Raw genomic sequence first — 26841 nt, forward strand, 5'->3', positions numbered from 1 at the left:
CCAGCCCAGCAGCCCCTTTGGCCAGCTCCTGAGGGCACCCCCGCCTTCTCGCTCTTTCTCTGGCTGTGCTTTGCTGACTGCTGACTCCTGGTAAAATCCAGAACAATCGCCAAGCTCTGAGGGCATCATCCCTCTCCTATCCATAGTTAAGGGCTCCAATTAGCACTTGGATCAGATCGGGGCCCCACATGTTGGACACGGGGTAATCTGAGAAGCAGAATGTGAAGCTGCATCTGATATTGGGGAGTCGGATACAACCCCATGGCAGGCGGACCTGTCCTCACCACAGAGCAGGTTCTGGGGGCCAGCTCATATGCTAATCTTGGACTATCAGCTCATTTTCTGCTTGATTTAGTCTCCACCTTCTTCTGGGGTGACTTCATTCACCCTTAAAACTGACATGTCCTGCAACCACAGGACATTTTTACTTGATTGTCCTAGAGACACTTCAGAGTCAGTCTGTACAGAACTCAGTTAATGGTCCTGCCCATATGGCAACATTTGCCAAGTCCCCTCGTTGTTGGCACCTTTAAGTCAGCCGTGACTCCTACCCCAATCTCTCTCATCTACTCGGTCCACCAACTCGACCCTTGAGGTAGTTGAGTCTGCCCTGTGTCTCTCATGAGAATGCTAGTGTGGGATTGGGTCAGTCCCTATATCAAGTCTCATTCCCTCTAATTCAATTTCCATGCTCTGCCAGATTTGACTACCTGTAATTTGTCATTTTCTTCAGTTTCTGGTTATAGTGCCTATATTGCCTGAAAGAATCTAAACTCCTCACCATGGCATATGTGCCCCATAATAATTTAATCCTAACTTCTCTCTGTCTCTTTCTCTTTTTCTTTATTAGAAAGTCAGATATACAGAGGGGAGGAGAAACAGAGAGGAAGATCTTCCATCCGATGATTCACTCCCCAAGTGGCCGCAACGGCTGGAGCTGAGCCAATCCGAAGCCAGGAGCCAGGAGCTTCCTCTGGGTCTCCCACACAGGTGCAGGGTCCCAAGGCTTTGGGCTATCCTCAACTGCTTTCCCAGGTCACAAGCAGGGAGCTATATGGGAAATGGAGCTGCTGGGATTAGAATCAGCACCCATATGGGATCCTGATGCATGCAAGGTGAGGACTTTAGCCACTAGGCTACAGTGGCAGGCCCCTTTTCTTTTTAATGAAAAAAAAATTAAATGTATTTGAGAAGTAGAGAGAAAGGGAGAGAGAGTGACAGAGAGAGAGAGAGAGAGTTCCTCCCATGGTCTGCACTGGCAGGAAGCTAGAGACAGGAGCTAGGTGATAAGCACAGCCACTCTGACAGGAATCAAGTACAATTTGTCCCCAGACACAGCATTTCTCACCACTCTCCTTATCTCCCTTGCACAGTGGTTGGGCAATAGTGTGCTCCTTGTGGCTGTTTAAACACTCCATTCTGTCTTACAACGCAGGGCTTGAGTCTGTTCCTTCTGCTTAGTATATTTCCCTTTTTTGTCTGTCCAGTGAAAGTCTGCCCCTTCCTTGTCGGCGTGCATGGAAATGTTAAGAATTGATGACTTGCTTGTGAGCAAGAAGTGAGGTAAATCGTCAGAATGATGAAGAGGAGCTCTTTAGGAGCCAGCATTGTGGCACAGTGAGTAGTTTCCAACATGGCACTGGCATCCCATATGGCTGCCAGTTCAAGTCCTGGCTGCTCTATCTCCCATCCAGCTCCTTGCTAATATGCTTAGGAAAGCAGTGGAAGATGAGCCAAGTGTTTGGTTACTGTACCCGTGTGGGGGGACTAGAAGAAATTCCTGGCTTCTGACTTTGGATTGGCCCAGCTCCCACTGCTGTGTATTTATGGAGTGAACTAGTGAATGGAAGAGCTCTCTCTCTCTCTCTGCAATTCTCCTTCTGTCTCTGAAGCTCTTTATAGATGAGCTTATCTGAGACCCATCAGTCCGTAAAAGTGAAACAAGACGGGCCTGGCCCGATAGTCTAGTGGTTTAAAGTCCTCGCCTTGCATGCGCTGGGATCCAATATGGGTGCCAGCTCATGTCCTGGGTGCTCCACTTCCCATGCCACTCCCCCCTTGTGGCATGGAAAAGCAGTTGAGGGCGGCCCAAAGCCTTGGGACCCAAACCCATATAGTAGACCCAGGAGAGGCTCTTGGCTTCAGATCGGCTCAGCTGTGGCTGTTGAGGCCACTTGGGGAGAAACAGTGTAGGGAAGATCTTTCCTTTTTCATTCTTTTTTTTTTTTTTTTGTCTCTCCTTCTCTGTGTAAATCTGGCTTTCCTATAAAAATAAATACATCTTTTTTTTTTTTTTAAGTTAAATAAAAGATGACAGGTCAAACTCTTCACTGAGGAGGGAATACAGTAAGGGAGAAATATCATAAGCTACAGCATGAGGGAAATACAGTGACTGCTCCAGCTCTCACAGCAGAATAAGATGGAAAAAGGAATCCTATGGAAACACAGGCTTGGGACCTTTCTCTTGTTCCTACTGACCAGCAAGTTACTGACAGAGGTGGCCTTTTCTGAAGCAATCTTTTCCCTGGGTCCGGGCTCTCAGTGAAGTGAGCCACACTGACGCCTGGTGGAGAGAAAGAGCCATTGCACAGCAAAGATGGTGGCGCCAAACCCTGGTTGAGTATGATTGTCTATGTATTCATTCCAAAAGAATGAACACATACTTGGTACACTGAGTGATATACTGAGGCCCCAGAGGCACCAAGGACAAAGTCCTTATCGTAATTATTAAGAATTTACAACTTGTCTTTGGTTTCCTTGGCAATACTGCAGATAAAGGTAGACCAGTAAGCAGGTTGATGGTACAGTCCAGGGAAGAAAAAGTACAATAGGGCTTTGATAGCAGTCACAGGTGCAAGCCAGGTTCTTACAGGTTTCTGAGCAACTGGTTGGGTGTGGAGTGTAGCTCAGGGTGCAAAATTCAGGATGAGCAAAAAGTTTGTGAAGAAAGATGAGGTTAGCTTTGGTCATTGAGTTTCAGGTGGCTTGGGGATATTCAGGTAGAAACTTCCAGTGGGCTATGTACATGGATCTCAGAAAATAAACAGAGAGTAGATATGATATTTTTTAAAGGAAAATTTATTTACTTATTTGAAAGGGCAACAGAAAGACAGGGAGTGAGACCTTCCATCTTCTGGCTCGTTCCCCATATGGCTGTCACAAGCCAGAGTCAGGACGAAGGAATTCCCTCCTGGTCTCTCACATGGGTGGTAAGGGCCTAGGTGCTTGGGCACTCTGACATGGAACACCTGCGCTGAGTGGCTTAACCCTCTGTTCTACAATGCTTGTTTGGGGTAGACAATTTCAGCGTTCCCGTTAAGGGGTGAAGGAGGACTATATCACAGTAGATGATACACTCAGAGTATACTTCTGGGAGAGAAGACTTCAGCTGAGATCCTGAGAAGGCCAAGATCCCGCCCACCTGCTTACCCACATCTGCCTATCGAGCCTTTATTGTTTCTAAAATTTATTTTTAAAGATTTGTTTATTCATTTATTTTTATTGCAAAATCGGTTATACAGAGAGGAGGTGAGACAGAGAGGAAGATCTTCCATCTGATGGTTCACTCCCCAAGTGGCCGCAATGGCTGGAGCTGAGCCAGTCCGAAGCCAGCAGCCAGGAGCTCTTCCGGGTCTCCCACACGGGTGCAGGGTCCAAAGCTTTGGGCCATCCTCGACTGCTTTCAGGCCACAAACAGGGAGCCGGATGGGAAGCGGGGCCGTCGGTATTAGAACCGGTGCCCATATGGGATCCGGGGGCCCGCAAGGTGAGGACCTTAACCACTGCGCCACTGTGCCGGGCCCGCATGTCTCTTAGGATAACTTATATTGTTGGAGAAGCTGGGACATAGGTCTTTAGCTTAACAGATGGACTTAGGGGTAATGACCATTTGTTCCTCTTGGGATTATGTTTGATTGCATTGCCATATGGGCTTGTGATTTGTTATTTCTAGTATGCTCTATTATCACCAAGCTTGGTTAATAAAGACTCCTCAATAAACCTTAGACATGTCTCGCTTGCACCCCGTAACAATTCTGAAATCCATGCTTTAAAATATACTGTATCTGCGATATACAGTGAGAGCCTCCCTTCCTTTGGCTCACTCTCAAAATACAACAGCAGCGGCTGGGCCAGGCTCAAGTCAGTCCAGGTCTCCTGCGGGTGGCTGGTAAGCCATCACCGCTGACTCCCAGGGTCGGCCATTGCAGCAGCTGGAATAGCAGCATGGCCAGGGCTTGAACACACACGTTCACTAGGCTATGGGACACAGCTTTAGAAGCCGCTTAAGAACAGCCAGGCAAATGCATGGCCTTAAAACCAATCCGGCACGGTAGCCTAGCAGCTAAAGTCCTCACCTTGCATGCGCCTGGATCCCATATGGTCGCCGGTTCTAATCCCGACGGCCCCGCTTCCCATCCGGCTCCCTGTTTGTGGCCTGGGAAAGCAGTCGAAGACGGTCCAAAGCCGTGTGGTGTATGTGTGTGTGTGACGGTTCCTGCACTCGCGTGGGAAACCTGGAAGAAGCTCCTGGCTTCGGAGCTGAGCTGAGCACCGGCCATCGCGGCCGCTTGGGGAGTGAATCGACTGACGGAAGATCTTTCTGTCTCTCCTCCTCTCTGTATATATCTTTCCAATAAAAAAAAAGGCATTTAAAACAGCAAATAAAAACCCCGATCCTTTTAAAGCGCCTGGGTCCACTATCTCTCCAGGTCCCAGGTAGCTCTGAGGCGAGCACCAGTGCTTCCCGCAAGCAGCAGCAAACGTGAAGTACTCCCCATCAACCGTCACTACAACCGGAACCGCATCACCAGGAACGCGCCGCGTGGGCATGGAGACGACCCCTGACATCATCACGCCGCGCGTCCGCCGCGACCCGCGTGCTCGGACAGCTGGGTCTGCAGATGGAGGGGTATTGGTCTTGCGGGTGTCCCGAGGCCGGCAGGGACGAAACATGGCACTGCGCTTTTCACAGGCAATGCAGTTGTACTACTGTGGAGGCCAGCGATTGGGAGCTGCCGCGGCGGAAGTCCGGAGAGGTAGGGTTTTTCTCTTTTACCTACAAAATGGCGTCCTTTCTCATTCTGGGTCCCCGCTCCAAGAAACAGCTCAAGCCCGGGTCCTTTCCCTTTTTCCCTCCGTGTTAGCCTGGGCAGAGGCGGCGCCGGGCATACTCTAGTGTCGGAACTTGCCCAGTTCGAGCCTTTGGCTCCTGGGGCCGCACGTGCGTGTTTGATCCCCCGCCCTTCAGCTTAGTCCACATCCTTATCCATTGTTTTTTTTTCCTCTCTCTCCCCGTAGGTGGCATCAAATTTAAGCTTGCCGAAAAAACTGCCCACAGCAGCCTCGCCCTATTCAGAGAGGGTACGGCGGTTACATATGGCTTAGTTGGATTGGAACCCACCCAAGTCGCACTGAATGCGGAGCGCTTCCGAGAGTGGGCCGTGGTGCTGGCAGACACGGCGGTCAGCAGTGGGAGGCACTACTGGGAGGTGACCGTGGGGCGTTCCCAGCAGTTCCGCATAGGAGTGGCCGATGCCGACATGTCCCGCGATAGCTGCATCGGTATGGATGAACGATCTTGGGTGTTCTCCTATGCGCAGCGCAAGTGGCACACCATGTGGGCCAACGAGAAAGCTCCTGTGGAGGGTGTTGGGCAGCCAGACAAGGTGGGGCTACTGCTGGACTGTGAGGCCCAGAAGCTCAGCCTGGTGGATGTGAGCCAGGTCTCCCTGATCTGCACGCTACAGACTGCCTTCCGGGGTCCTGTAGTGCCTGCGTTTGCCCTCTGGGATGGAGAGCTGCTGACCCACTCAGGGCTTGAGGTGCCCACAGGCCTCTAGTGTGTCCTTCACGGGAGTCTCCAGTCATGTACTCTGCTGGGGTCACATTTAGAATGGAGGCTTTTTACGATCTCTGGTTCCCACAGCTCTGCATGGAGTCCTCTGGGTAGCTCTATCGTCCTCCCTTCCCTTGCCTGGCGAAAGCTGGGCATACTGCCAGCACCCCTCCTGCCCCACCCAAATTTCCGCCAGTTCCTAGACAGGCACAAGTGTGTCCCCTGACTTGGCTTCCGTCAGTCTGTCTGTACCACCCATGTCCAGGCCAGTTTCAGACTGTCAGTCCTGAGTCTTTTTCTTTCACCTTTGTTTGAATTTATTAATCATTGGGATAATTAATCATTGGGATACCACTCTTTCCCTTTGTGGCCGGTTTATTCTTGGGCTCTACCAACTCTACCTCTGGCTGGAGGAGGGGTGGGCTCAGTGACTTGACCCATCCTCTGCAGCACAGACGGAGTTTAAGCTTTATGGACTGCGTTGCAGGAGAGGACTAAAGCCTGCCCGACTCCTCCATTGCCTCAGCACCACAGAGCCTCTGTCCTCCCAGAACAGTTGTCTTTGCCTGACGTTCAGCCTCCTTAATCTACATCGCTGCCAGCCAGCCACAGCCATCAGTCATCATGCCAGTTATAGCATGACCAAAGGGGAGGACTAGGGGACTGCTGCTGGAAATTGTTTAATTCTTGAGGTCTGTCTTCTACATAGCTGGGACTTCCAGAGAGAAAAGCCGAGGTCCTGACCCTTTTGAAACCCAGTCTCCAGCCCCTAGCAGCAGAACACATGTCACCCAAAGCAGTTTCAGGCTGAGGGAAACCTGATGGAGTGGGCAGGCATGGATACAAAATATGTATTGTTTGGGCTCTGTATGACCCTGTGATATTTTTTTATATGATGATGATGAAGCTGGATACCCTTTAAGGGAAGAGTGAATGGGATTACCCAAAATTATAGTTTGTGTAATTAAAGTTTATTTGAGCACAAAATACTTTCTCTGTCTATAAAATTGCTGTCAACAGTAGCAGCAGCATGTCCTGATGGGGGCGGGGCAGCTGTGTCCGGGCTACTAAAGTCAGGCACACAGGCCCTCCCTTTGTCTTACTCTCTTATTCTGTTCATGAGTACATGCACATGGTAACTGGAGCCCTCCACTGGCGTCTCTTGCATGACAGTTTCTTGAGGAAGAGGGGACCTGAGTGGAGGTCTGGGATGGATTTGAGGGTGCCAAATGTGCTCTGCCATCAGGCTGTGCCTTAAAGAAACCCCTGTCACTATGGATAGATCTAAGACAGGTGTCCACTGAGACTGTTTTCTGTCCTCATCTGCAAAGCGGAATGGGGCTTTGTGATGCTCACAGAAAGCACTGCACTCTGACCAAGTGAACTCTCTGATGTTGCCGAAGCACTGTAGCTCTCCATAGCATTTTTGGGTGGTTATAGGTTAAGTGTGTAGCCAGCTCATCAGGTTTTTGTGAAACGGGGATGGTCCATGACCTGGGCATCACACCATACTCTCCAAGTTTTCTTTGGATAGAGCCTCAGCTGCGGCCTCAGCCTGGGTTTCAGAGAGCATGTAGGAGTCCTGATAATCTTGAAGCAGCTTGACCACCTCCAGGTGGTTGAACTGCACAGCATCGTCCAGGGGAATGTTGCCCCACCTGGGAGGAACAGTGATAACAGTCAGACCAGGAGAGGCCTGGTAGCTGTTTGTACCGGGCAGTAGTGGATTGGCACCCATCCTCTCCGGCTTCTTGTCAGCCCAGTCCTACTCACCTGTCCTTGACAAAGGGATTCACTTTGCAAGCCTCGATCAGGAACTTAACCACTTCAGTGTGTCCTAAGAATACAAGCACAAGGGTAGAGCTGCTTAGCCCTTGGGTGCAGCCCCTCAGCTGGGAGGGGGAAGAGCCTCGCCCAGGTTTCTCTGTGGAGCACCCAGTGTGAGTGGCTGCCCAGCAGGCATCAGGACCAACTGAGTGGCTGTCCCAGCTGGTAGAGGCCACACATCCAGAAAGGGTTTAGGATGTGTGTCTCCCTTTGAGCCCTTCAGGTACCTTCAGCTGCAGCCACGTGCAGAGCTGTGCGTGAGTCATAGTCTTTCTGCTCCATGTTCATGGCTGACAAGGCAAACCTGAGGGGTGTAGGAAGCAGCTGGAGTTACCCAGGTCAATCCAGAATCACTAGTTGTTTTTTGTGGAGTGGGTCAGATGCATAGGTCCCAGAAAAAGCAAAACAATTTATGGCAAGATCTGGGAGACTCTGTATAATCTGTCCTCTATACCCGGAAGAGATTTACTGTCACAACAGTGTTTCCAAACTGTCCAGTTCTCATTTGTTGATGTCAGCCATTTCCAGCATGGTTCCTACTTCCCCCCACTGTTCCCAACACCAAGTTAGTATCTGAAGTGGCTATCATTAATCAAGTGCTTATTATATGACAAGCAGACACTTATAAAATATACATTAAGTAAATGTAATCTATGTTCATTTTATCTCAGAAGACCTGAGACCCAGATTTTCTTGGTGTATATTTGGTCACTGGAGAATTACCTTCGCAGAGCTGACACATCTCCACTAGAGGCAGCAAATAAGAGGTTCACCACAGTCTTGTTCTGGAACATAAGTCATACCCACTGGACATTAATTCTGGCTTGGAGCTCACTCACCCTGTGACCTCCCTCCTCACGAAGGCCTGCCCAAGGGCATTGCTGGAGGTTTGTGGGATGTTCTCTTTTTAACAGTCCCTTGGGCTGTTCCTTACCCGAACCTCTCCCCCTTCACGCCGTGGATCCAGCTTCCGGGCACAGTGCCTCAGGTTGTCATAGTTGTGGAAGTTGAAGAGGGACACCAGCTTCTAGAATTGGAAACCAAGACTATTGTTTACTTAGACCCTACACAGTAATCCTAAGACTTTGCTTCAGTAGCTCCTGTGTACACTGCTTGATTAATTTAGTTCCATGTGCCAAGCGGCAGTTTACCTGGCAGAAGTTGATGCCTCTGTGGCTGTTCCCGAGCTTGTCCAAGGGAGGTGACAGACACATCATTCCCATGACATTGGGTACCACCAGGAGGATGGCGCCCGACACAGCTGATTTGGCTGGCAATCCCACCTGACAAATGGAGTTGAAACTGAGATATGATATGCCCCATATCTGGGAAGATAACACTAGTTAGCATTCCCAAGTGACTGGGCAAGACACTAGGCCTCAACTTCTGGCTTGTTAATTATTTCCTTTCCTACTCCTGCCTCTCCCTTCACTTCCTCAATTCATCATTTCTGTTAGGAATTATTTATGATACTAATAGCATGTTGCTTGATGCTACATAAGAACTGCCATTTATGTTCTGATGGTGGGAGAGAAGCAATACACAGGGAAATCAATAAACAAAAATAACTTTGACAGACACTGCAAACCAAAATGGCAGGAACTGGGAACTCAGGTGGAGCAGGGCCCGCCTGAGAGGACAGTAAAAAAAGCCACTATTAGAGCTAGTGTTATGGCACCTGCAGTGCCAGCGTCCTATGTGGGCATTGGTTTGAGTTCCAGCTGCTCCACTTCTGACCCAGCTTCCCAGGTCCTTGGACTCCTGCACCACGGGGGAGATCCAGATGGAATCTAAGGCTCCTAACTTCAGCTTGGCTCAGCCCCAGCCATTGTGTGCCCATTTGGGGAATTAATCAGTAGATGGAAGTTTGCTCTCTAACTCTGCCTTCCGATTGACTGAATATTTCCTAAAAGGAGGATAGGGTGGGGGAGAAAAGCCCTTCTTTAAAGGGACACATAACTGAGGCCTGGACGGAAGAGGCTGTCACAGGATGTGCAATCCAGAGTGGGTCAGAAGCCCAGACATCCCAGTGTTTGTGTGTCTGAGGAATGTGATGTGTTCCACACTCTCCCAAGGGCAAGACCAAGCTTCCATTTCTGTTTTCAGAGACCCAGTATCCTCTCTTCTGGGCACGGCTCTGGCAGAGATGTGTGGGAAGGCCAGAGACACTCACGTGGAAGGCAAACTGGCCCGAGAAGTCATACATGCCGCAGGAATGCATCAGGCTGAGGGTGTTGCGCACTGCTTCAGCACTCAGCACACTCTCGCCAGTAATGGGGCAGATCCCACCATTGGCCAGAGTGGCCGCCATGACACTACCGGATTCACAAGTGACCTCCACGGAGCACAACTGTGAAGAGAAGGGAGAGGTGGGAGTGTGGTATGGACCCACACCCAGGACCCCCAATGCTCTTGGCATCTAGCTCATTCATCAGGTTCCCCACGTGTATCTGAAGGCCAGCAGAACCACTAGAAAGAACATCCCTCTTGTGGGTGGATTAAGGAGGACAGGCAATCTGTCCTGCTTCTTTGGCCCTCAGCAGCATGTGCTTACCTGGAAGTAGAGGTCAAGGGCGGCCATCATATCCACCCCCTTAGGAAAGCACTGCAAGAAGCAGAAGGAAGACAGCCTTTCTTTCTCTTCAGCCCCTCACACTGGCAGGGGCTCAGCCCAGGTTCCCGGTTCTGAACACCCTCCACCAGCAACGGGAGTCGTGGGACTATTTGCTACCAGCCGGTCCCAGTTACCTTTTTCTCCTTGAGATAATAGCCGATGGCATAATTCCGGTCCCCCGTCTCCTTCTCTGACTGAAACCTGAAGCAGAGACCTAATTGAGTGCATGAAGTTGGTGGCAGCGTGGGTTTGGGGAGAAGGGGAGACATCTCTGTCCCTGAGACAGGTGTCAACTTATTCTCTTTGTGCCTTCTGCTGGCAATATTAGAAGTAGAGGACACTCCTGACCTCAAGTCAACACCCAGCATGTAAAATGGCAAATGAGAAAAACACCGCTACCCTCACCTCAATGTAGCCTAGATGTTGGGTTTACAAAAGCTTGTTTGCAGCTTTTTGAAATCTTGGCCACTGAGGGCTTAGGCACAGATCATTATACTGCCTCACTTACCATACATAAGTAAGGAACAAATTATTCCACTAAGTGAACAAAGGTCAGTGAAGGGGCTGAGAGAAAGGAAGACAGCCAGATTTCCACTGAAATCTCTTGCTCCCAAAATCCTCTTGCCCCACATCCCCTACCACAAGCGTGTGCAGCCAACCTGGACAGGGCCTCTCTTACGTGGCATTGCTGAAACCCATGAATTCATTCCCAGCCATTTTGTTTAGATACTGCAACACCTGGAAAAGAAGGGGGCATGTGAGGTATTACTTGCCCAGGGATTCCCTTTCCCTATTAAACCCATCCCTGACGAGGCCCTCCTCCCAGCTTTGCCCAACAGGGCAGGGACATCAGGAGACTTTGCTCTCTGAGGCCAGCAGATTCCTGCACCTTCTGAGATCAGGTTTTTAAGTATGGGTAGGTGCACGTGTTGGTGAGGTGAGAGCCAAATACTGAGCTGGAGAGGAATGCATGCCATAGAGACAAGAAGCAAGGGAACTTACAAAGTCAAACTTTTCCGCCTTGTTACAGTCCATCTGTGGGGAAAGAGAGCTGTCAGTATTGAAGCCTAGGAGGATGACAGAGGCAAGGTGAGGATGACCTGGGGGTGAAGTGTTAGACTAGTCTACTGGGAGTGTGCTGCATATTATAGTGACCTCCTGGAAGACAGAACCAAGTCCTTTTTGCCTCCATGTCTGTATCTACTGATCTTAGAAACCAAACCAGGCCAGGCCTTTGGGCTAACAGCTAAGACGCCAAGCTGGGATGATCACATTTCCTGTCGGAGTGCCTGGGTGCAAGTCCCAGCTGCACTTCTGATTCCAGCTTCCTAGTGCATAGCCTGGTAGGCGGCAGACCCTGGTTCAAGTCATTGCTACCTGTGGGAGAGTCCTGGATTTGGTTAAGCCTGGCCTGGCCCTGGTTATTGTAGGCATTTAGGGGAGTAGTCAGAAGATGGCCAACCTCTATCAGTCTCTTGCCTTTCAAATAAGTAATACTAAGAAATCAAGCATTTAGTTTGAGCCTTACTCTGTCCTTTCCCTGACTCTAGTACTCATCCTCAAGGCTGGATGTGGGGCAGAAATGGGATGATGATGCCTGCATATAATACTTTCACTGATAACTGAAATAAAGCTGAAGATTTTAGCTGAGAATCAAGTCTGGTAGGGCCTGTTTAAGTGGGGATGGGATAAGGGATGAGGCAGGTGCCAGGATGAGGCAGGTGCAGATAGTGTAATCACAGAATGTATCACAGAATGAGGTGAGAGATGGTCCAGATGCATTGTTCCCTGTATGTGTCAACACCACAGGAACTCTGGCACCTTGATTCCCTAAGGGCAGGGTTCTTAACACCACCTTCCCCAGGAGGGGCTCTGATTGGCTCCAGAGTGTTGCTGCCCATGCTGCCCCCGGGGTTCTTGCTCAAGCCCTGGGAGACCTACAGCTGATGGGCCAGCCTGACACCCTTGCTCAAGGCCATCTCACAGTTCCAGGTGACGTGCATAACTGCCCTGGCCTGGCCATTCACCCTTCCTTTACCCAGAAAGAGCCAATCAGCGCCCAATAGTTCTGTCCTCCCCCTGTCTCTGGCATTTGGCCCATGGCCCTAGGCAGGGGTCAGGACCTGCTCACTTCCCCAAGGGCTAGGGTGGGGGAGAGGTGAGGCATTCCCTTTTATTAACACAACACATGTGGAACCCTGCTGTGCTTCCCTATGTCTCCTAGGGGTCCTGAAAAGAATCAGGGTCCCAAGGGTGTTCCTAGAGAGCTGAACAGATAAGGGGACCTAGGGAAGCAAACCATTCAGAAGGGTAGGTGTGGCACTGACCTTGATCAGGGAACTGACGACAATGGCACCAGCATTGACCATGGGGTTGTGGGGGATTCCTGGAGAAACACAAACCACCCAGAGCCTATCAGCCACTCAACAAAGCCTCCTTTACAGCCTGCTCACCCTGGAGGTTAGACAAGAAAGATGAATTTGCTGAGGAGGAAGGAATGACATGGTTAATTAGGAAGAATAGAGAAACAACAATCAAGGCTGGTGAGCAGAAGGGAGGCCATGAGTTTGGTCTGAGCCCTCAGTGGTGCTCACCTTCCTCATTGAGGGAGAGCTTGTTGTAGCGCAGGCCACTGGGCTCCTTGCCCACAAATTTGTGCACATAGTCGGTGCCCAGAGTGCTGATGGCGATGGCGTAGGTGAGGGGCTTCACACAGGACTGCAGGCAGAAGGGGATCTTTGTGTGGCCCACAGAGTGCCTGAAAGCAGACAGGCACTATCAAAGGGTTGGCCTTTGTTATAGCAGCTGTGCCCTGCCTCCCCTTCTGCTCACCCAGCATCTCACCGCTGACCGTCCACGGTGCACAGGGAAACACCCCACAGGTCTGGATTTGACTTGGCCAGCTGAGGGATGTAGGCTGCCACCTGGGCATGGGGGGGGAAGGAAGACAGATGGCAGTGCAGAAAAGACATGGAACTGAGATTCCTGGTCAGGAGAACCTCCTAAATAAAAGCTAGAATTCTGTCTCCTGCAGGTCATAGGGCTCTCTTGCCTGCCTGGTGCTCTCAGAAACAACCATGCCTTCAGTCCTAGAGGGTTCTATCTTTCTGTGACCCAAGTCCTACAGATGGCAGTAAAGCTCATGGAATATTAAAAAGAGAGAATTTGGGGCTCAACCTCACGTTGGTTCTTACACTGTTACCCTAAAAGTTTCTCGGAAGGCTCTACAGGCTATGCTAATTATCTCCATCAAATCCTAGGGTTCCCTCACCTGCTCTAGGAATCATGTGTACAGGAACCCATGGAGCTATGCCTCTCATCTCTCCTTCACTGAAATGCCAGCCCCAGGAAATCTCTAAGAAGAAAGGGGGTACCTGGCCCAGAGCCCCTTCCCCTCCCTTAGTCCCCTGGCCCTCACTTTGCCTCCAGTGAGCGCTTTGGCATCCTCAAAGATACGATCCACATGGTCCGTGAACTCCTCAAAATCAGGAATGACAAACTTCTTTCGGAATGCCTGGGTCAGGAGCACAATGTTGCTGCTCACACACCTGGATCCCAGACACGATTAGATTAGGGAACCGGGGAGAGAAAGAGAGATGCAGCTGGGACTCACTCTGGAGCCATGGAAGTGGGGAACAAAGAAGCTCGTGAGTAGTCATCAGGTTTGGGACAAACAGCCATGTGACTTTTGGCATGTCACCTTGTCTTCCTAAGGTTTTACTTTCCTCACTTCTGAAATGTGAGCTTCTAATAACATGGGAAGATAGCCCAAGACGTGATGTCTTAGGACCAAAATAATCAAAAAACAGAACAACACATAGTCTATTACTGTCGTATCTTAAACATCCTAAGTCATATAGATATATTTACACATATTCATCTATGTCTGTAAATTCATAGTGTTTTATCCAGAAGATACCTGCTAGTATTAACAACGTTTACTCTGGAGAAAGGGCCTGGGATGGGGAAGTGAGGGAAAGGGAGGACTACATATTTCTGTATTGGTAGAACGTCTATAAAGAACATTCATGTGTTATATAATAAATAATAACATGAAGGTTTGAGGTATATGACCCCAAAGAGCCCTTCTAGCTTGGGATGTCTGTGTCCACAGAATAGCTGTGAGAGTGGGTCACAACTACTATTTCTTGGTCTCTCACTTTTGGAAGAGATCTCGATCCAAGAGGCCACCACTGCTGGACTCCCGGACCATCCGGCGCATCTGGCTCATGCAGTCCCGGAGTCGGGGATCTGATGTCTGCAATCCAGTGGCCTTCAGTGCCTTCAGAGAAAAGAAGAGGCCCTGTAAGGTGGGCTCAGGGAATGCTCCTCTAATCCTCATAATCTGTCCCAATGCATAATCAGCTCAACCCCTACGACTAAAAAGGGTGGAACCAACAGGTTAGGGGAGACTAAGGGAGGAGGGGATACAGCAGCTTGGAGGAAGTTTCCTGCCACTTCTCATGCCACAGGGTTTTTAAATATTGTGATCCTGCAACAGAGAGGGGATCCACTCATCTGCCTAGGCATTTGCCATCACCTCTCTGTACTCTCCGTACTCACACAGCCACCCCTTCCCGGCCCTGGGCATGTCCTACCCTTTTCTTCCCACTTTGCAGATATCTTAAGGAATGAGGGGTCTGAACAAGTAAAGGTCAACTTACAGTAGTGAACTTGTGGACAGGGATTCGTTCCTGTCCCTCGGCAATGGTGTAGAAGAGCAGATCACCCAGGCGGGACAGCATGCCACTCTCGGATGCATCACTGTTTGGGCCACAGATGGGGGAGGAGGGCAGGAGCCTCAGAACTGCTCCCTGCTCCATCTCCTTGAACATGAGCTTGTCGGTCAGCAGATGTCCTCAGGCTGTGCCTGCTCCCTGAACTGTCTGATTTCTCCCAATATTTCCACCTTTCACATCTGTCTCATTCCTAATATCCAGACCATTATTTTAGCATCCTTCTAGATACCACCACATCTAGATCTCCCATAGGCACTGAAAACTCAAATGTCCAAATCTGAGTCACCTCACCTGCCTAGGATAACAGCATCATTACCTACCTGGGTGCCACACTGGAAATACAGGATCATTTTGATAGTTCCACACCTTACACCCATGGTCAGTCGGTTAATGACACCAGGTGAATCGACCACGCTCAAACCCACGCTCCTCTAGTCTCCCCTTCCTTAAGCCAGCATGGTCTAGTGGAAAGAACCTGAGTTTATTGCTTAATAGCATATGGTCGTGGGTAGGTCACATAATATAACTGAACTGCTTCCTTCTCTGTAAAGTAAGGGAAGAATGTCTGTTTCACAAGGGTGATGCCAGATTTAGCTAAGATAATTCTGCAAAAAATGGACACAAAGCAGATGCGTAGCATACCATGCTTCTTTATCATCAGTTCTTTGTTGCCTGCTACCTAACACTGATTATATTTGTTTGCCTTTCAATCTATCTTTCAAAATTCAAATGTAATTTATTTATGTGGAAACTGTCATTAGAGGCTGGTGGTGCAGTATGTGTGTTAAACTCCTGCCTGTAGCACTGGCATGTCCATTCAGAGTCCCTGCTGTTCCACTTCTGATCCAGCTATTTGCTAATGGCCTGAGAAGGCAGTAGAAGATGGTCTGAGAGTTTGGGTACCCACATAGGAAACAAGAGTTCCAGGGTCTTGGCTCCAGCCTGGCCCAGTCCTAGCTGTTGTAGCCTTTTGAGGAATGAACTAGCAGATGGAAGATGTCTTTCTTTTCTACTTCTTTCTGTGACTTTCAAATAATATTTAAAAATTTTTCTAATAAATTAAATCTTAAGGAAAAAATTCCACAAACATTGGTTAGGGTGGACATTTAGCCTTGTGGTTAAGAAAACATGTAGGGGTACCGGTGCGATGACCTAGTAGCTAAAGTCCTCACGTTGAACGCACCAGGATCCCATATGGGCACGAGTTCTAATCCCGGCAGTCCTGCTTCCCATCCAGTTCTCTGCTTGTGGCCTGAGAAAGCACTTGAGAATGAACCAAGGCCTTGGGATCCTGTACCTACGTGGGAGACCTGGAAGAAGTTCCAGGCTCCTGGCTTCGGATTGGCTCAGCTCCTGCCATTGCGGTTACTTGGGGAATGAATCATCAGACAGATGATCTTGCTTTCTCTCTCTCCTCTTCTTTGTATATCTGACTTTGCAATAAAAATAAATGAATCTTTAAAAAAAAAAAAGAAAGAAAATAGGTAGGATGCTTTTGTTCATGTCCCAGTTCTGATACTTGATTTTACCTCCCTGCCAATGCATGGGACAGTAGTGATGGCTCAAATAATTGGGTTTCTGACATCCACTTGGGAGTCCTGTATTGAATTTCCTGTCTCTGGCTTCAGCCCCGCAGAGCCCTGGCCATTTCAGCCATTGAAGTTCTTCTTTCTTGGCATAGGCATTTCTTCATCTTCTTCTTTAAAGATTTATTTATTTTTATTGCAAAGTCAGATATTCAGAGAGGAGGAGAGACAGAGAGGAAGATCTTCTGTCTGATGATTCACTCCCCAAGTGACTGCAAGGGCTGGTGCTGAGCCTATCAGAATCTAGGAGCAAGGAACTTCCTCCAGGTCTCCCTGGGAAGTGGAGCTGCCGGGATTTGAACCAGCACCCATATGGGATCCTGGTGCGTTCAACGTGAGGACTTCAGCTGCTATGCCACTGTGCTGCCCCCCCTTTTTTTTTTTTAAAGATTTATTTATTTTTCTTCGTAAGGCAGATATACAGAGAGAAGGAGAGAGAGAGAGAGAGGAAGATCATGCATGTGCTGGTTCACTCCCCAAGCGGCCACAATGGCTGGGAGCTGATTTGATCCAAAGTCGGGAGGTAGGAGCCTCCTCCAGGTCTTTGACACAATTGGGCCATCCTCAACTGCTTTCCCAGGCCACAGGCAGGGAGCATAATGGGAAGTGGAGCACCCAGGATACAAACTGACACTCATGTGGGATCCAGGGGTGTGCAAGGTAAGGGCTTTAACACTAGACTACTGCACTAGGCCCACATTTGTTTTTAATTTTCACCTCTGAATTTCCTTTCTTTCCATCTTTTTACTTTTTAAATAATTATTTATCGGAGGAACCTGTGCTGTGGCATAACAAATTAAGCTGCTGCCTGCAGCGCCAGAATCCCATAAGGGCTCTGTTTGAATTCTGGCTGCTCCACTTCCAATCCAGCTCCCTGCTAATGCACCTGGGAAAGCAGCAGAGGACGGTGCATGTACTTGGGTTCCTGCATCCATATGGAAAACTAGAAAAAGCTCCAAACTCCTGGCTTCACCCTGGAACAGCTCTGGCTATTGTGGCCACTTGGGGAGTAAACCAGAGGATGGAAGATACTCATTTCCCCTTCTCTTTCTGTCAAACTCTGCCTTTCAAATAAAGACTTTAATCTTTTTTTTTTTTTTTTTTTTTTTTTTTTTTTTTTAAAAAGAGACTTGCTTATTTGAAAGTCAGAGAGACAGGAAGAAAGACAGATCTTCCCTTTGTTTTGGCTTGTTTTCAAAATGCCCACAACAGCTAGGGCTGGGTCAGGCCAAAACCAGGAGCCCAGGACTCCTTCTGGGTCTCCCACACGGGTGCTAGGGTGCAAACATTTGAGTCATCATCTGCTGCTTTCCTAGACACATTATCAGAAAGCTGGTTTGGAAATAGAGTAGCTAGGACTCGAACTGGCACTTGACACAGGAACTGGTACTCTGATAAGGATGTAAGTCCAAGTTGCAGCTTAGTTTGCTGTGCCACAACACTGACCCCTAAAGCTCTTTAAAACCCAGCTTTCCTATTCCCCTCTTTGCCCCCACACTCCAGTTATAACAGATTGCAAATTGTTCCCCAAAAGGCTTCCTGGCCTTGGCTGACACTGTCACTTCTATATGCAATCCTTTTCTCCCATTCAAGTAATAAACAGGCCCGACCCTGTTTAGCTTCCGAGATCAGACGAGATCGGGCGCGTTCAGGGTGGTATGGCCGTAGACTATGCAATCCTTTTCTTCATCTAGCACAGTCCTGCCCATCTTTCATGGTCCCTGCCAAATGTCACCTATCCTATAAAGGTTTCCCCAATCCTCCAAACTTTGCTTAAGCCATCTTGGTGTCAGAGGACTCTCTCTGCTTTACTGTTAGGTTTTTGTCTTCCTAGCACTTAACAGAGTTCCCAGTACACAGCAGGTCTACAGTAAGTTAGCGGATTGGATTGCTGGGAAGGTCTGTCTCCCATGGGTTCATAACACCTACAGTTCTAGGTACTGGAGTTTCTGGTCTTTTTAAAAAAGATTTATTTACTTATTTTGCAAAGTCAGATATACAGAGAAGAGCAGAGACAGAGAGGAAGATCTTCTGTCTGATGATTTACTCCCCAAGTAATCACAACGGCTGGAGCTGTGCCTATCTGAAGCCAGGATCCAGTACCTCAGGGTCTCCCACGCAGGTTCAGGGTCCCAAGGCTTTGGGCCGTCCCCGACAGCTTTCCCAACCGACAAGCAGGGAGCTGGATGGGGAGCTGGATGGAAAGTGGGGCCACCGAGATTAGAACTGGCAGCCGTATGGGATCCCGGCACATTGAAGGCAAGGACTTTAGCCACTAGGATACCACGTCAGGGAGTTTCTGGTTTTTAGGAGCCATTTTATAAATATAACAGATTCAGAGGAGCTGTTTTATCTGCTCATTTCCAAATATGACAGCTAGTTGAGATTAAGACCCTTCAAAACCCTCTGCATCAACGATTAGAGTATCAGCAATTTATTCTGCAGGTATACTTGCGCACCTCACAAAGTCACATAATTACTCACTGCATCCTTAGTAAGACTGGAAACAAACTGTGCATCAGCAGGGAACTGGTAAATGATGACATATTCATATAATTGACTATTCTGCAGAACAAAAGCAGCAGCTAGGGAATGGGAATGCTACATTAAGATGTAATTAGCTCTAAGATGGGATGTTAACTAAAAGAAGTACTTGGTAACACAGTATAAACAGTATGATACTATTTAATTTAGAAAAACATGTGTTGGCTTATTCAGGCACCCAGTATTTAGGAAGCAATAAACAGAGAAGACTGACCCATCTCCCTGAAGGAAGATTGTTTTTAAACGTGATACCTCACGTTTGTTAAAATGGCAAAACTATTAAAAATGTCAATGTGACACACACATAAATTCAATGACAGTAAAATCTGTTAACGGAAAAGACGGGGTACAGAAGACTGTGAATATAGGTTGCTGTTTTGTTCAATTCTCCTGAAGACATTCTATTCCCTGTTCCCCTGGATGAAAAGTGAGGGGAACGAGATACAACTGCGGGCTACATCTAGCTCCACCTTAGACGGTTGGGAACGGGAAAAGGGTAAGTCCTAGCTCTCCTCCAACGCCCTCTCCCTTGGTGATTTGGGACCTACAGTAGAAGGGGGGAGAAGGGAAGAGGATGATGGGAAAATTACCGCATAGTAAGGATGCCTAATACAGTATGTTATCTATTGGCCTGTTACCATTCAGGACAGGGACTCCAAGGATGGTGACACGTGTCATTTGGGTCATCCTGATTAGAGTGTGCATGTGTTTGTGTGCGTCATCAGGTGTATGTCATTGACAGGGCAGATGGCCCACTTCCTGTTCCTGTACCACAGGGCAGGGGCTCCTCCTACAGTGACTAGCTGGCCCTCTGGAGAGGGTTGCATTTCATGCTCAGTGATATCTGCGTCAGGGGTGAGGGGGAGGGTTTCTGGGGGGTGGAGGAGAGGGAGGCTTCAGCGCCTAGGGCAAGGGAACCGTTTACATCAAGTTGCTCAAGCCGTACACACAACCGTTCTGACAGGCTCTGATCTAGGGAATCTGCATCTCAGCATTAGAAATGCTCTCCCCATCCACAACCGAGTTGTAAAACCACCCTTATTCTGCAGATCTGTGCACCCCCAGGATACACATGCATGCACCTGCGCACCAGCATCACCCATCACAACTGCAAAGGACACACAGACCCAACTACGGCTAGGACCCGAGGTAGGAGATGTTCCAGACCCACTCATACACACACACACACACACACGTGCTCGTGCGTCCGAGGCTCCGAGAGGCGAACAAGGGTGTAGGCAGGTGGGCACGCACACGGCTCCACTCTTAGACATGCGAATCACGCCACCCTCCAAACCCGCTGCGCCCCCAGTTGAATTACGCACCTTGGACAGGCATCATCCCGAGGACCGACCTGCCCAAAAGCCCTCCCAGGCGCACGGCAATTAACGGCCCGAGCGCGGAGGACCCAAAGCCCCAAATCTAAAGGGAAAGGCATCGCAGGCTACTGAGCCAGGAGAGGTGGGTTGGGAGCAGAGATGTACTCCTGGGGAAGAGGACTTGGGAGTTAGCCAGAAACGACAGTGAGAGTGGGAGCGAGCCTGTCCCCTTGCCCCTAACCCCGCGAGCCTTACTGATCCTGGCGTTGCAGCTGGCAGCTGTGCGGCGGCTCCCTGCCATGCGCCGCGGCCTCACTGAAGTGGTGCCGGATGCCCCCACCAAGGAGAGGGCTCCGGCTTAGGTGACCCCAGCCTCCCCGCCGGCACCTACTGCCGGCTTTGCTCAGCGTTCTCTGCAGAGCCCTCATGGAGCGCATGCCCCTAGTGTGCCGCTGATTCTGCCCGAGAGCCCCAAACGGTCTGAGCCGCGGGCGGGAGCAAGGGGAGGAGGAGGCGCCGGAGAGGCAAAGGTGCGAGAGGTCTGGGATGGAGTACCGGCCGGGCAGATGGGGAAGAAGGGCCCTGTGGGTGGGGTCGGAGCAGGAGGAGGAGCCAGTCCCTATGAGCCGCAGCCAGGTGCAGGTGCACTCCACTTAGCCCTCGGGATGCACCGAGAATAAGGGCGAATAAGGGCGTGGGGGTCCCGTGTCTGAAAGCCGGTGGGGTTAGGATGGACAACCCCTAGGCCCAATCATTGATGAAGTCAAGCCCTTAAGGGCGGGGAAAAGATGAGGCTACCCAATGAGAACGAAGCGGTGGGAAGCGTGCACAGTCCTGTGGATTCTTCCGCGCGCCGGCGCCTGAAGAGGGCAGAACGTGCTAGGCGCGGAGGGCGGGAAAGACGAGGCTGAGGACCGATGGGCCCGCAGCGTTTTACGAAGGCGCCCAGCGCAGGTACAGCGATGGAATTCTTGGACAGAGAGGCAGGTGCTGCCTTGAGAGACCCCTGCCTTGTGCTCCCTGTTCACAAGTCATTTAGTGACCATCGACATTTGAAGGCCACAACCCGCCTTCAGTTAGGCAGTCCTGTGGTGCGGCCTGGAGGCCAGGTGTATTCTGGCCACCGACGCCCTGGGGAGGCCGGATGGTGAGTGAGGAGTCAGAGACACCCTCTAAGGAGCCCGACAGCGATAGCCAGGAAGGCCCTAGGGAGTCAGAGGGTGGCGAAAGGTCACCCCCAGTGATTAGGGACCCTGTGTTCTAGTTCTGCCTCTAGAGTTTATTAGGTGTTTGTGTAGGGTTGATTTTTCTTATCTGTAATATGAAGACCTAAAAACCTTAGCAGCTAGGCGCAAAAGCGTTGAATAAAGCCAGGTTTTCGTCACCAGCAGGAAGGAGGGGGTGCGCTGAAGGCCACGAAGCTAAGCACAGGAAGGGGTTTCGCAAGTGTTTTGTGCTTTGCAAAAGTGGGCGACCTTTCACCTTTTTTTTTTTTAAAGATTATTTATTTTTGTTGGAAAGTCAGATTTACATAGAGAAGGAGAGACAGAAAGGTGTCCCATCCAAAATGGCTCAACAGTGGGTGCTCAGCAAGAGCTGAGCTGATCCAAAGCCAGGAGCCAGGAACTTCCTTTGGGTCTCTCAAGCAAGCTTTGGGTCATCCTTGACTGCTTTTCCAGGTCACAAGCAGGGAGCTGAATGGGACACAAACAAAAGGCCATGTAGAATGCTGACTCTTGTAGACAGGGAATTAACCAATTGAGCCACTGCGCCCTCAGAAGCCCTTCAGCTTTAGAATTCCGCCCATGTACCAGCCTCTGTATTTAATGTGGACTGACTGCAGGCCAGCCATCAAGATACAGGCCACAGCACTCAAGAGCTACCTACAAAGCAGGTGTCAGTAGTGACATCTTAAAGATGAGGCAACCCAGACACAGAAATCAGAACTAATGGCGTGAGAGAACCCAGTGCCCGAGACTGACTGTAAGATTCTCTCTCCATTCCAGAAAATTCAACTACCATGGGAGGAATGAGTCCTTCCCTGAAATATTTTTAGTTAGAAGCCGTAACTGGCTTTTGAGGTAGCTCCGGTTGGGTCACAAAAATACCCAGTTTACTTTCTTTTTTTTTTTTTTAACCACAAGGATAACCGTGGGAAAATTGAGTGTCAAAACCATCCTCTGGTGTGTGTTCTGTGGCGAGACAGCTGTATGCTGATTAGGGGCGGAGGGTTTATTTGGTTTGAAACCTGCAGGTATGACCTTTCTTTGTCTCTGTTTGTTTTTCCCTTCCCAGTTGTTCCCTATGTGTTCCATCCGTGGGCCACTCTCTAATTCAGGGATCAAGCTGGCTGCCTCATGGGTGACTTTATCCCAAAGGCAGAAGTTGGGTCTTCGCATGAATTCAGTCCTCTGTGTTTCATGGGCTCCTTTAATCTTTGCTTTTCATAGGAGTATTTTCATCTCTCTGAAGCTTTTTGAGTCTCTTTGGGAGAAAAATTCCGTATGTTAAGGAGTTTTAAAATATTCCTCAGAAGTTATTTTCTTTTAAATTTCCTATCCTTCTTTAGATTCGCTTTAGTTAACAATCCACACTAATTTCCTCCTTTTTACTCTGCATGCTCCTGCTAACAGGAGCTGGTTGGGCAGTGAGGAAAACATATCCTATAGAAGATAGAAGGTTCTTTTTTGTGTAGAGAACAAGTCCCAGCTGCACTTTGACCCTTGGACTGATTCAGCCTCCACGACAATATTGCTGCTTTTACATGAGGATGGCTTGCAAGACTGATAGCACTGTGTAAAGTGTCAGAAATTTAAGAACAAATTCATCATCCCGGTGGCTTAAACTTAGCATCAGGTCCTTTTTGTTGTTGTTTTGAAAAGGACTCATCTAGTTGAATCCGTGTTATAGTATTAGCCAACTGTGACGCGGATTGTTGGAAGTGAGGGTTTTCATCTGTCAGAGAAAACCTTCCACATGTCTGTTATTGGTTTTCAGATCAGTCCCTGGCTGTGCCAGAGTTCAGGGGGCAGTGGGTGGGAAAGGGTGGCATTAATGATTTTGAATCCTTAAATGAGAAAAGTTAAATCCGCTGTGGGGGCAAAACTGGAAACTTGAAGTTTGTGTTCAGAGAATGTTTCTCGTGATTTAGAGGTCATCTGTTCTATAAAGAACTGGAATGATAATTAGTCAAAAGACCCATGTTTTTTTTTTTTCATTAATCTTTGCTCATGGGTACAAACTCCTTCCTGCCTTAGTTTTACATTTTTGTAAAATATAAGCATATATATATATATGTATTTGAGCTCTGGCATAAATCAGCTTCCATTCATTTAATATATACTTTGTTTTCCTACAGTGTAACAAGCCTAGTGCTGAGGAATCCAGAAATTTGAAGACTATGTAAATACATTAACAAACTTTTTTCTGATTGTTGGAAGAAGAGAGAAAGCCAATGAATTCTTTATGAAAGATGTTGTAATGTAGGAATATGTTGAAGAAATCATAAAGAAGAAACAGCTAACCTGTCCAGGATGAGGGCAGCCGAAATAAGACAGGTATGAGGCCTCAAGAAATGTTGGGTGACAAAAGCCAATTCTAATTTATTTGAAAGCAGAAAGATAGATGAACAGAGACCTGTCCTCTGTTGGTTCTAACAGGCCAAAGCCAGGATCCCAGAACTCTCTGCAGGTCTTCTCTGCGGGTGCCAGGCATCCAGCTGCTCAAACTATCACCACCGCCTTCCAGGGTGGACATTAGCAGGATGCTAGAATCAGGAGCAAAACTGGGACTCAGACCCTCAGTAACCAGCAACCAGCTCTTCAAGGATGAGAGGTGTTTGAGAAAGAGGGCTCTGTGGGTACAGACTGTGCGAATAAGAATTGAGGGACCCTGCATCTGAGTGCAGTGGAGAGTACGTGTGAGAATGTGCATACCAGTAAAGTGTAAGTGGGGCTGTTGGTTAACCTGATACTAGGTGTTCATGGAACAAATAAAATTTCATGTGAGTTTAAATGTATGTTATCTATTCCAGTGTTCTTTTCTAAATCCTGTTTGATTTCACAATTCCGAAACCAAGTTTTGGCCCATAAACATCAGCCATATAGGAAACAAAGAGGGAGCAGGTGTTCAGCCTAGTGGTTAAGACACCTACATCCCACATCCAGGTACCCACATACAAGCCACAGGAAGCAGGAGTGATGGCTCAAGTAATTGGGTTCCTTCCACCCATGTGGGAGACCTGGTTTGAGTTCCAGATTCTCAGCCTTGGCCTAGCCTAGTCCTGGCCTTGTGGGCTTTGAGGAGAGGCCAACAGAAGGAGATCATGCCCAAGTGCCACAAGCAGGGAGCTGGACGAGAAGTGGAGCAACCAGGATGCAAACCAGCACCCATATGAGATCCCGCCACATGCAAGATGAGGATTTAACCACTAGGCCACTGTGCCAGACCCCCGTAAACTTTTTTTTTTTAAGATTTTTTTTTTTTATTGTAAGGGCAGATCAGATTTATGGAGAGAAGAGACAGAGAGACAAACCCTCCATCCGCTAGTTTACTCCCCAAATGACTGCAATGGCTAGAGCTGAGTCAATCCAAAGTGTATGATACCAAGATTTTGGGCGGTCCTCTACTGATTTCCCAGGCCATAAGTGAATGCTAAGTGGAGCAGCTGGGACACAAACTGGTAGCCATATGGGATGCTGCCGCTTGCAAGGTGAGGATTTAGCAATTGAGCCATCACACCAAGCCCTAAACATTTTTTTAAAATTTGTTTATTTGAAAGGTAAAATGAAAGGAGGAGATAGAAATCTTCCGTTTCCAAGCTCACTCCTCAAATGGCTGTAGTGAACAGCTGGAACTGGGGCAGAGTCAAGATCCAGGAACAATGTGTGGGCCTCCCAAGTACTTGAGCCGTGTTTTGCTTTCTAGACATGTTATCAGGACTTCAGATCAAAAATGTAGTAGTTAGGACTCAAACCTGCACTCTGATATGGCAAGTTGGTGTTGCAAGTAGTGGCTTAACTTGCACAGCAGTGTCCTCACCATTATGGTTTAGACATTTACCAAAAAAATGTATTGATAGTTTTTAAAAATATTTATTTTTATTGGAAAGTCAGATTTGCAGAGAGAAGGAGAGAGAAAGATTCTCCACCTGCTGGTTCACTCCCCAAGTGGCCGTAATAGTCTGAGCTGAGCCAGTCCGAAGCCAGGAGCTGGGAAACTCCTCCCAGTCTCTCACACTGGTACAGGGTTCCAAGGCTTTGGTCTGTCCTCTACTGCTATCCCAGACCACAAGCAGGGAGCTAGATGGGAAGTGGGGCAGCCAGGACATGAACCAGTGCCCATTTGGGATCCCAGTGCATGCGAGGCCAGGATTTAGCCACTGGGCTACTACTACAGGCCTGTGTTGATAGTTTTATGTGGAAGTACTGTGAAACCTTGAAAGATCAGATAATTCCTATCTTACGCATTTTGTTCTAAGCAATGGGAAAAAAAAGGGAAAAGTTAATAGTTTGTTTAGTGAAGCTAATGTAAACTTTAAAATCAAAACCGGACAAGGACAGCAGAAGAAAAGTAAGTTATAGGCCAAGTGTATATAAATATGTACATGCAAAAGTCTTAAATATTAATCTATATATTTGCTTAATCAAGTAGTGTTAATCTCAAAAATTTTAGAATAGCTTAATATTAAAAATGGCTTATTTGTCATATCAACAAATGAGGAAAAATATATTTAATGATCCCAGTTTGCTTAAAAATGTGTAAGAAAAATTCAAACATATCTATAGGTAAACTGTTAAGGTTATTAAGAATGTTCAGTGGCGCTAGAACTGTGGCTCAACAGGCTAGTCTTCCACCTTCAAGTGCAGTATCCCATATCAGTGCTAGTTCATGTTCTAGTTGCTCGTTTTCAATCCAGCTCCCTGTTTATGGCCTGGGAAAGTAGTGGAGGATGGCCCACCTTCACCCATGTGGAATACGTGGAAGAAGCTCTTGCTTCGGACCAGCTCAACTCTGGCCTTGGTGACTATTTGAGGAGTGAACAAGCAGATGGAAAATTTTTCTCTGTCTCTTCTCTCTGTAAATCTGCCTTCCGAATAAAAATAAATAAGGCATGGCACAATGCCTCAATGGCTAAATCCTTACCTTGAAAGAGCCAAGATCCTATATGGGCACTGGTTTGTGTCTCAGCTGATCCACTTCCCTTTTGGCTCCCTGTTTGTGGCCTGGAAAAGCAGTAGAAGATGGCCCGCAGCCTTGGGACCCTGTATCTGCGTGGAAAACCTGGAAAAACCTGGCTTTGGATTAGCTCAGCTCTGGCCATTGTGGCCACTTGGGGATGAATCTTTTTCTTTCCTTCCCTTCGTAGATATGATCT

At 48.5% G+C, this 26841-nt stretch overlaps 3 protein-coding genes across 7 annotated transcripts in view; 2 read left to right on the plus strand and 1 right to left on the minus strand.

The window, feature by feature from the left end:
• Positions 1 to 4847: 4847 nt before the first annotated feature.
• On the plus strand, positions 4848 to 6747 carry SPRYD4 (SPRY domain containing 4). 2 transcript variants are annotated; one of them, XR_009246734.1, is made up of 3 exons: positions 4848 to 5036; positions 5299 to 6049; positions 6324 to 6747. XR_009246734.1 is itself a non-coding variant. In XM_004589676.4 (2 exons), the coding sequence occupies exons 1-2, from the start codon at positions 4952 to 4954 to the stop codon at positions 5838 to 5840; spliced, it is 627 nt and encodes a 208-aa protein (XP_004589733.1). In that variant the 5' UTR covers positions 4848 to 4951; the 3' UTR covers positions 5841 to 6747. The 2 variants fall into 2 exon arrangements, 1 of the variants encoding a protein (XP_004589733.1); XM_004589676.4 differs by having other exon boundaries at positions 5299 to 6747.
• A 38-nt stretch (positions 6748 to 6785) lies between these two features.
• On the minus strand, positions 6786 to 21125 carry GLS2 (glutaminase 2). Of its 4 annotated transcripts, XM_058673415.1 has the most exons (19): positions 20721 to 21125; positions 20472 to 20568; positions 14942 to 15041; positions 14438 to 14559; positions 13696 to 13825; positions 13122 to 13201; positions 12872 to 13035; positions 12605 to 12663; positions 11280 to 11312; positions 10957 to 11015; positions 10412 to 10478; positions 10218 to 10268; positions 9837 to 10013; positions 8815 to 8946; positions 8598 to 8690; positions 8387 to 8448; positions 7891 to 7967; positions 7610 to 7673; positions 6786 to 7494 (listed from the first exon to the last, which is right to left on the minus strand). In XM_058673415.1, the coding sequence occupies exons 1-19, from the start codon at positions 20764 to 20766 to the stop codon at positions 7338 to 7340; spliced, it is 1770 nt and encodes a 589-aa protein (XP_058529398.1). In that variant the 5' UTR covers positions 20767 to 21125; the 3' UTR covers positions 6786 to 7337. The 4 variants fall into 4 exon arrangements, with proteins under 4 accessions (XP_058529398.1, XP_004589734.1, XP_058529400.1 ...); XM_004589677.2 differs by lacking the exon at positions 20472 to 20568; XM_058673417.1 differs by lacking the exons at positions 20472 to 20568; positions 20721 to 21125 and adding an exon at positions 19087 to 19171.
• Positions 21126 to 23823: 2698 nt separating this feature from the next.
• The window catches only part of RBMS2 (RNA binding motif single stranded interacting protein 2), a 74225-nt gene continuing 71207 nt past the window's right edge, over positions 23824 to 26841 (plus strand). The window contains exon 1 of the mRNA XM_058673420.1: positions 23824 to 24022. The gene's annotated coding sequence lies outside the window, so the exon portion shown is untranslated. The remainder of the gene's footprint in view (positions 24023 to 26841) is intronic.

Source organism: Ochotona princeps, chromosome 15 (genome assembly GCF_030435755.1).
Source record: "Ochotona princeps isolate mOchPri1 chromosome 15, mOchPri1.hap1, whole genome shotgun sequence".
Taxonomy (NCBI): domain Eukaryota; kingdom Metazoa; phylum Chordata; class Mammalia; order Lagomorpha; family Ochotonidae; genus Ochotona; species Ochotona princeps.